The sequence below is a fragment of the Pygoscelis adeliae genome, unplaced genomic scaffold, assembly GCF_000699105.1.
Source record: "Pygoscelis adeliae isolate BGI_AS28 unplaced genomic scaffold, ASM69910v1 Scaffold123, whole genome shotgun sequence".
Lineage (NCBI taxonomy): Eukaryota > Metazoa > Chordata > Aves > Sphenisciformes > Spheniscidae > Pygoscelis > Pygoscelis adeliae.
Window position 1 is genome coordinate 3,837,275 of NW_008824650.1, and position 10,487 is coordinate 3,847,761.

A 10,487-nucleotide genomic window follows, 5' to 3' on the forward strand; every position below is an offset into this window, starting at 1 on the left:
ATACCCCTCTACTCAGCGCTGGTGGGGCCACATCTGGAGTACTGCGTCCAGGTCTGGGCTCCCCAGTACAAGAGAGACGTGGACATACTGGAGAGAGCCCAGCAAAGGGCCACAAAGATGACGAAGGGACTGGAGAACCTCTCCCATGAGGAAAGGCTGGGAGAGCTGGGACCGTTCAGCCTGGAGAAGAGAAGGCTCAGGGGGGATCTCATCAATGTATATAAATACCTGAAGGGAGGGTGCAAAGAGGATGGAGCCAGGTTCTTATCAGTGGTGCCCAGCGACAGGACCAGAGGCCATGGGCACAAACTGAAACACAGGAGGTTCCCTCTGAGCATCAGGAAACACTTTCCTCCTGGGAGGGCGACTGAGCACGGGCACAGGTTGCCCAGGGAGGTTGTGAAGTCTCCATCCTTGGAGATATTCAAAAGCTGTCTGGACATGGCCCTGGGCAACCAGCTCTAAGGAGCTCTGCTCAAGCAGCGGGGCTGGACCAGATGATCTCCAGAGGTCCCAGCCAACCTCAACCATTTTGTGATTCTGTGAAAATGGGTTATATATAAAATGAAGACCAATATTCTGGCAGAATAACTGAATTTGAAATATGACATAGGCAGAGAGTGATATCCAGGATTTTTCTAGAAGTCTTTCATAAGAAAAAAGTAAAATTACATTTAATCTCTGTTCTCCATGGTGGATATGAAAGGAAAAGTATTGATGGGTGGTTTTGACATTAAAAATTAAACACACCCTATGTTTCATTCCTGTTAAAATTCCATAGCAAAATCAAAAATATATTTGTAATTACATAGAAATGGTAAAGTTAATATATTATTATGACAAAGGGATATATAGTCATTTATAGAATTTCAAATGAGTTTTCGCAGTTACATTCCAAAATCCATATTTTGGTATCCTAACGAGTAGCACGACTTACAAAAATATCAAATATCTGGACAGCATATGCAAAATACTGTTAATGAAACAATTATGCTCAATCCAGATAGTGGCTGTGTTCAGTAAACAAACAAATTAAAAACTCTGAAATATTGTGAAGTCAGCATTCTGGGAAATAAACCATAGAAGATTAAGCTAATCAAGTATAACATGAAACCAGAAATATGGTGGTATAGCCATCATAGGCTATTGAATAGGTGCGTGCTGCTCAGGAAAGACAAAAGTAAAAAGACAAAGGCACTGAGCTAAGTAAAATTGAACATTAGTGATGGGATAGAAAAAGCAGAAAATACAAAAATTTGCCTACGTCAAAATCATTTTGAGGAAAGATGATAAAAAAATACTGTCAGGATGCTGCTGAGAGTTACTGCAGACTGCAAAACAGTCACACCTTGGGATCCCGTTAACCGCCACAAAAAGTGACCAGAAAACTGAAGACAAGAGGAGAAGAGGAATTACAAATAGCATACTGCTGAAGCGGAGAGAAAATTAGTAAGATATGTTGTTCCTTACCTGGTATTACTGAAATAGCTTTCAAAGTCCTCAGTACTCTGAAAGTTCGAAGAGCTGAAACCTTGCCCACACTTTTCCGTATACTAACATACCTATAGAATTAAACCACCATGTAACTGAATTACAAAGACCTAGCTTTTCAGAGCATATGCATATTGAGCACACAGTAATGAATAAGTTATAGAAAATAAATAGGTCAAATATGTCCTAAGGTAGATGTCTAAATTAGAAATCTAAATCCATTTCTAGGTATTGATATAAAATAACGAGACGTTTGAATAGTGCCTCTAAAAAGAAACATGGCAAGTTTTTACTTAGTGTGGATTTGGATGCTTGACTTTTGAAGTGTTTATTCATCAAAATGTCAAATAAATACAAAACCCTCTGATACTGAGGCTAATCTGATTTAGCTCATGTGAAAGTATATGTTGCAGCTATCTCAAAACTACACAACATATACTTTAGGAGAAGGGAGCTGAGCAAAACTAGGTTTACAATATGTTAATTCTGTACCGCATGGCTGTCTTTCTAACTTTTATTTAAGTCAGCTAAAAACCCAAGTATTGAAACTAGTTTCAATTTAATCATTTCAACAATTTGAAAATTTCAGAAAACGAGGATTTTAAGAGTTGCACATTCTATACAGCACTTTATCAGGTTACCCCATATTTTATAAGACTTATTTCACGTCAGAATGGACATGAATTGTGACTCATCTTATGACAAGGTCATAACTGGTAACAGAATTCCTTAAAATAAAAAGTCTCAATAACAGAATTTGAGAAACATTGGTTGGAAAGGACCTCTGGAGATGATCTAGGCAACCTCCCACTCAAAGCACGACTTTTGTCAGCAATAGATCAGAACACTATGGCTTTGCCTAGCCTGTAAGATTCAATAAATCTCAAGTACCTTAAGTAATAACTGCACTTGAGTTAACTGTTGAGTTAATTTCCAAATACTTTTATTTGTTGCATGATAGGACCCAAAAAACCAGGAGATACTATATATCTGCTTGAACACAAATGAATTAGGAGTATGGGTAGGGAAGTAGGACCATAAAATGAAATTGTTCATACAGCTGTTGGACTACCTGATAGTTACTGATGATTAACAATGTGTAAGCTCCTTAGTGGTTTATAGATTACCCATCAGAATACTTTGTTCACGTATGTATATATATGTGTGTGTGATGACATCTGAGTATATAACCTATTATTTACAAATAAGGAAAAACCAGTCAGGGATATGACAGTTGATAGCAGCCTTTGCTATGGAGCCCCTGAGATGGTGGAGTTTTAAGACCCTGAGAGAAGAAAGAAAGATGAACAGCGGGATAAAAATCTTGGACTTTAGGACAGCAGATTTCAGCATGTTCAGGGATCTGAAACTGCCCCAAAGGGAAAAGTGACCCCCAGAACAGCTGGTTGATCTTCAAGGGTATTTTCTTCAAAGTACAGGAACGACGCACTCTACTCTGTAGAAAGCCAAGTGGATGTGGCAGAAAACCAGCTTGTCTGAACAGGGAGCTCCTGACTAATCTCATATTGAACAAGGAAGTGCACAGAAGGTTGAAGCAGAGAGATCTCTGGGGAGGGACACTAGGACACTGCCAAGCATGCAGGGATGAAGCAAGGAAAGACAAAGTTCAGCTGAAGTTGAAGTTAACAAGGGATGTGAAGGGCAACAAGAAGGGCTGCTTTAAGTACATCAGCAGTGAAAAGATGACTAAGAAAACTGTGAGCCTGTTGTTCAAGGAGGCAGGGAACCTAGTGACAAAGGACACGCAAAAGCTGAAACTACTCAATACTGCCTTGATTTGGTCTTTACCAGTGAGGTCTGCTCTCAGGCCTCCCAGGTCCCTGAGTCTAATGTCAAAATCTGTGGAAATGAAATATCTATGTGCTGTGATCAAAGGGACAAAGTTCAGCCAGCAGCTGGTTACTAGTGGCATCCCTCATGGGTCAGTCCTGGGGCCAATATTGTTTAACAATTTCATTAACATCCTGAAGAATGGAATAGAGCTTGCCTTCAGCAAGTTCACAAATACCAAACTGGGGGGAGAACAGTCAACGCACTGGGTGACAAGGCTGCTCTGCAGAATGAACTTGACAGACTGGAGTTATGGGCTGTATAAACCTCATGAAGTTCAGCAAAAGCAAAGGCAAAGTCTTGCACCTGAGTCAGTGTGACCACAAGCAGGAGCTGAGGGCAGACTGGATAATGAGCAGCTTTGCAGAAAAGGACCTGGAGTCAGGGCAGACAGATTGAACATGAATGAGTAAAGCACCCTTGTGATACGGAACGCCTATCACATATTGGGCTAGATTAGCATGAGTCTAGCTCATGTGTTGAGGAGTCTAGCTCATACATTGAAGGAAATGATTTCTGAGACTGAATCTGGAGTACTGTGTCCAGCTTTGGGCTCTCCAGAGCAAGAAAGACATTTTACATACTGGAGCAGGTCCAACCAGGGCTCTAAGGGGGGCAGTAAGACAATTAGACAGTTAAATTGTTAGGCTGGGTTGGATTTGTTGAGTCTGAAGAACAGGCTAATGGGGTGACGGAGCAGGAATCTCATTGCTGTCTTCAGCTGCCCAGTGTGAGGCTTAGAGAAGATGGAGTCAGGCTGGTCTTGGAAACTCACCATGAAAGGACGAGAGGCAGCAGATGTAAGTTGCTACACAAGACATTTCAATTAGAACTTTGGGAGAAAAAAGCCCGCAATGTGGTTGGAAGGGGTTGCTCAGAGAGGTTGCTGAATCTCCATGCCTAGAGAAACTCAGAACTTGACTGGACAAGGTCCTAAGCAACCTAATCTAAATTAGTCCTGCTTTTAGCATGGAGCTGGACTACATTATGTCCAGAAGTCCCTTCCAATCTAAATTACTCTACACCTCTAATAAATTAGAACAAGACAACTGAAAGCTATTCAGAAATGCTAAATGACAGAAATTTGCTTTGAAAGCTCTGAGACTGGGCACGAGTGAAGCTGTTCACTGCTGCAAGTAAGACTATTTTGCTTTTGAGATAAACATTCTGTATTTGAGATGCAAATTCTGACTTGGTTTCTTCCTCATTTCTTGTCCATCTAGCTAGTTGGTTTTGATATGAATTTAAAATTGACCACAGCAGTGATCCATCTTGCCTATTACCCTTGAATGACCCACAACAGATGCTTACAGGGAAGTTTAGAATCAAGGCAGTGATGCTTCCCAGATTTAATTCTTCCAGCAAATTTATAGCTCAGGGACTTCCTGAACAAGACATAGTATCTTTGTGCTAAAAATAACCCTTAATGTGTTTTCATCCAGGATTTTGTCCAGAAGTCTTCTGAATGCAACTAAGTTTTTTGCATCCACAGCCTCCTATGGGAATATGCCTACAAGTAGTGTGAAAAACTACTCCCTTCTTTTTTTATTCTGCCATCTGACAACTTCATTTGGTGCCTTTAGCTCTCGTCGTAGGAGAAAAAAATAAATTATGTATTCTCTTTTTGGCTCTGTGCCACAGACTTCAACCATGTTCCTGCTCTGTTTTTTTTTTTTCATGAGTTCTACTCTATGTATTTTCTTATTATGTGGAATACAAGATATACATATTTTCTGTATCTTTTTTAATTCTGTCATCTTTTGAGATGTCAGGAGCAAAACTACATATAGTCCTGAAGAAAAATACAGGCCGCACAGTGAAATAACTATGTGTTCTGCTTCTTTCTTTATTTCTTACCCGTAATGTCCTCATTTTCTATTTCCTTCTCTGACCATGATTGCACACTGGAGTGGTGTTTTCACAAGACTGTCTATTTTAACTCCAACATCGTCTTCCCAACAAGTGAAAGCTATTTCAGAGCCCATAACTGTGTATGTAAAGCTAGGTCTGTTTTTCCTTGAGCATCACTTTACATTCTTGGGATTTCATCTGCTACTTATCACCATGTCATTCAACACCTTGTGATCCACTTTGGATCCTTCTCAAATGAGTTTCATCTGATCCAGAGTACAACTAAGACAATATAAAGAGGCATGCTTGGTTTTGGCTGTGTATGCAATCGCCTCTTAACAAAATTTAAATACGTATTAAATTGAGAACAATCAAACACTTCTAAGATGAGCTTTGCATTTAGGTCTTGCTTTAACGTCTATAACTATTTTTCTTTTTGCAGATATGCAAAGGGTGATTCAACCACAGTTAACTCTTAAGCAGGTAGGATGCCAATCACTCTAAAGAACTTTAGCCATATCAAACAGCATTTTATCTCTGTGTTTGTCCCTCGAGTGTAAAAGAACAACTGAGTTTTACTTACATTATGATAATAACAACAAGATCCAAACAGTTCCATGGATCTCGAAGAAAGGTAAATTCATCCCAAACAAATCCTCTTGCTAATATTTTTATCAGTATTTCACCAGTATATATGACAGTAAAAAGATATCTGAGAAGGAAAGTGTATATTAAAGTTATAGAAGTAAAAATATTAATGAGATTGAGATACATTCAGGCACATTTCTACCTTTTCTATGATTTAGTCACTGGATGGAGATTAAGGTAGAAAATGTGAAGTAAAATAAGACAGGTTACGTTACTTTCAGAAACATCATGGGTATAAGAAGATGCCTTCCTGAATTTTAGTAAGATTTCTACGTAGATCTATAATCACAAATGTTCACATAAGCGTACCATACTATTTCTGCATGAAGGATAGCTCACATTTCCTTACAAAAATTTTTTAAGAATGTGTTTATGTTCTAAAGCAGGCTGGAAAATTTCAAAGCCTGAACATTTTGGCAGAACAATAACAGCAAAGACTTATTTTAGCCTGTGAAGTTTGCACATTTTATACATTTATTCTGACAAATACTCTATAATTGAAAGAAATCCTACATAAAATTAAGCTATCATTATCACCATGCTTACCCCAAAATAAGAGGAATTAAAATTATAGAACCTCTGAGGCCTCAGGCACATTTTCAAGACTTAATTCCAGAACATTAACTCAAGTTACACTGGATACAGTCCACAATTACAAAAGGTAACAAGACATTATAAATAGATGGCCTCCTAATGTGAACAATGGAACTAGGGCTGTCCCCAGGAAACAGCAAGAAAGAATGGAATGAATATTCATCCCTTTATACTTTTTGCATGAGACGGCCATAACAGACATTCAGGTTATTGCCTTAGAATGACAGCTATTAAGTTAGAATCCTGCTGCACGGTCTCTCTAAAAGGCTTAATCCTTAAAAGGAAGAATGGGGCAACCTTCTATGTTACACCAGATGGCAAAATTAACCAATGTAGAGAAAAGGGCATATGGTGTAAGCCCCTAAGAAAAGGCACTGAAGCTCCACAGAAGACTGTGTGATATAATAATAATAATCCTAAATCTTCCTCAGAGGTCTGTCTGAGAATTTTCAAGCCCCAGAATTACATCACTACATTATTTAAATTTTTCAGTCTAGCATGTTAGTATCCTTCGAAAAAGAGTGAACAAATGGCAACCGAGATACTTACTCAGTCCAGCTGGGTGCTTCTGAAAGCTTAGTTACAGCCATGGAAGCACAATTGAGTGCCACAGTACATGTAATAAAGCCAACAAATAATGTGAATAATAAATTAAGGAAAAAGTGCTATATTATAAAACAATGACGTTCAGAAAAGTTGCTGATTTACACACAAAAAAACCATACAGATATTCAAATAATTACTTTGGTTTTGAATATGCTTAAGACTTTTCATCTGTTTTCCAAAGAAACTGATGTCAGATCAAACTTCCGCTCAGCTGGTTAAACTTCATGATTTAAAAATAACAATGAATTATCTGCACGTGGAAATAGTTTTGGAAGTTAGGACATTAGTGGGACATAATATGTTTGACAGGAGAGATGAGGAACATAAATAAATGAAAAAAAACCTGAGTCCTCTGCTGTCTACTGTTACGTAAAACTTTAGAAACCTACATTTCTTCCCAGCAGGAGCATGGAATAAAGAGAAATGGGCCACAACCCCATAATAATTAGGGGTTTTAAGCCTAGGAAAAACAGATGAAAAAGCTTAATTATCAATAACCAGTGTTCTTTGAAACTGGGAGTTCATATATACACTCTTATAAGAGACACCTATGCTCTGCCATGAGTTCAGGAAACTTTCTCATTTTATGTGGCAGGCAATGAAAACATACATAAGAAAAAACATCCTTTCATGAAAGTTCACTTGTCACCTAATAAAAGTGGGGTTTTTTTTAAAACAAACATTGGCCTTAAATTTAGGGTTTATTTGAAACCGAACAGCAAATTTAGTAATTTCTAATAGCATGAATACGCATTCAAAGTCAGCCATAAGTTCCCATAAAAGGACCTATTTTTACAAATTAGTAATTCCAAATGAAAACAGATGTTTGGCAGAAAGAGCAGAAACTACTCAACCTATGGTTTTGCACCTGCGATCCTTCACATTTTTACATTCTTCAAACTATGTTTATATTTTTGCAAAAATATAAAAAACGGTCGCTCTTCAGAACTTTCTAAACTTGAGTGTGAAATACATTTCTTAGGATAACATCAGACTCTTTCAGCAAAGCATTGCTGTAAATCACATCCTTCATGTTTCAATAACTAGAGAGTCACTGTTTTGGTTTCTTTTTTAAATTTAAGCTTGTGACCACAATAGAGATTTAGAAGTAGTTCTGGAAAAGGGCTAAAATATCATACAGTAGCCTCTAAATGTTGTTTCATAACAGTATCTGCAAATCTGACTTGAAATACGCGCTTTCTGACATTTTTACTCGTACCAACACCATGTAAATATCTTGGCTGTTGTAAAACAAGATTCAGTGTAACTTTTTAAAAAAAATCTCTATCGCAGCCACATGAGCTTACATTTACATTAATATGAATAGAGGAACAGAACGACAGAAAATGGTACCGTATATTTTAAAACTGAAATAAGGGAAACCAATAAAAGGATATGAATGGATCAGAATTTTAATTGCTGCTTTTCTGACTGGATTAAAAGGACCAACTATAAACAAGGCAGGCGTGGCAGCAAACCGGAAAATAGTCTTCCTATTATTTATCACCATAAAAGTCTACCAAAAAAAAGATTCATAGTATATGAAATGTTTTAATGAAGCAAAATTTTCCCCAAAAATTAAATGTTTAGGTTTTCAATTTTGCATCTAGAACTATATCTAAATGCAATTATGAGTAAAGCTTTCCTGTATTCTTACTTGGAGCTGTGACCTGATGGTACTACACTTTGAAAGAAAGACACCAGCTACATAAAAATTCATTATTGCCTGTGAGGAAGAAATAGTAACGAGAGTGAATTTGAACAGCAAGTGATCATATTCACTTGGCCAGAGTAATTAAAGGATACTATTCTGGGACTGCAACAATGGTGTTAATCATACTCAAAAGTACCTTACTCTTGGATAGTTTTATAGGCTACAAAAGATTATTTACAAAACACATACTGTGTAGGACTGCCAGAATCCAGTCCAGTCAAAGCAAAAATTTTAATTTTGGAATATCTCTAAATTATCAAGTAACACTGTAAATTCCCTCTAAGCTACCTTAAGGTCGGTGCAGCTCAGTACTTTTGCCACATGAAGTAAAAATGAAATCTCTTAAATCAAAACCACAGTTCATTAACTTTTATCTAAATTTCTTCAACTGAATCAGCCTTAGTTTCTCTTCATCAAGAATATCACTTTGATTACTTTGAGAAGAAAAATCTCTAGAGGAACAAAGCTTTCTGCATGTTCTCTGATTAAATTATTATATTCCAGTGACTTGCTGGTATACATAAAAGACAGCCGCATAGGACTGGATGGAACCTTCTGCTCTTCAGGTCAAGTCCCCCTCAACAGTAAGCAATCACACAATAAACGTTTCATTTGGAAGGGATTCCTAGAGCATCTACTTTACACACTCCTATCGGCAACAACACAAAACACTTTGCAATAGCATGGAGCATATGCAATTTAAATATGTTACAATAAACAAAGCTGATGAGACATAAAACAACAGAAGATTAATTTACTGTGACGAAAATATATGGGTTTGCTACACAGAGCACTGGAAATCTCTCAAATATCTCTCCCCTTATTTGTATAGTATTTGTAATTCAGCAAAAACATCTGCAGTAAGTCAACAATTCCAGCATGATCTACTATTTGACAGGCACTGTTTATACAACAGTGAGTTCAGCCCCACAGACATCATAGAAACTGCTCTGGAAAACAAAGCATCAATTATCCCAGAATGTATTTCCTACCAAAGTTTATCTATCAAGTGTATCATGTTTTCATAATTAATTAATTGCTGACTGGAACTTAAAATACCTTTTCATTACATAATGTGGAGCATACCTTAGCACTCCTGCCCCAAAAAATGCTAGTAATGTTCGAAGATCTGTCTACAGAACAATCAAAACCCAGCACCTCCTGAATAGAGCTTTTACTATCTCTTAAGAGTTCAGCAGACAAAACTAAATAAAAAAATGCTTTTGAAAGTTTTAACCTTGTGATCACTGTAGTACGGATCAATATCTTCTAGGGGTTCCCCAATGAGCTCCACAGGAAGATCCCCATACAGAGACGGCAGTTTTTTGCAGACTTTCAGATCAAGCTGAGGAGTAAGTTTATGTTCTTCAACTCCTTTGTCCTTATTCTCCCGGTTAACTTTGGCTTGCTGCTTTTTTTTCTTAGCAATTCTTTCCTCAATTGCTGCCAAGGACTCAGGGGTGAAACGTCGAAAGCTGTTAGTTTCTGATGGCCAAAAGGGATCCATTTTTCCTTCTATATGTTTGTTTCCAGTGCTAGAAGTAACTTAAAAGAGAAAGCTATTGACAATTAGAAAATAACAGAAATAATACACAGCTTAAAACTAATACCCATTAGACAAATTATTTCTTCCTTCTGTGAAACCCCATACGAAACTAGAATAGAATAGAATAGCGTAGCATAGAATAGAGTAGGACTATTTCAGTTGGAAGGGACCTGCAACGATCACCTA

The 10,487-nt window shown here is 37.5% G+C and overlaps 1 protein-coding gene across 1 annotated transcript in view; it reads right to left on the reverse strand.

The window, feature by feature from the left end:
• Window positions 1–10,262, reverse strand: part of LOC103915646 (sodium channel protein type 5 subunit alpha-like) — a 47,344-nt gene extending 37,082 nt beyond the window's left edge. The window contains exons 1-4 of the mRNA XM_009322515.1: window positions 9,993–10,262; window positions 8,355–8,557; window positions 5,777–5,905; window positions 1,471–1,562 (exon numbers count right to left, since the gene is read on the reverse strand). Of these exons, the coding sequence (XP_009320790.1) occupies window positions 1,471–1,562; window positions 5,777–5,905; window positions 8,355–8,557; window positions 9,993–10,262 (694 nt within the window). The remainder of the gene's footprint in view (window positions 1–1,470; window positions 1,563–5,776; window positions 5,906–8,354; window positions 8,558–9,992) is intronic.
• Between the last annotated feature and the right edge of the window lie 225 nt (window positions 10,263–10,487).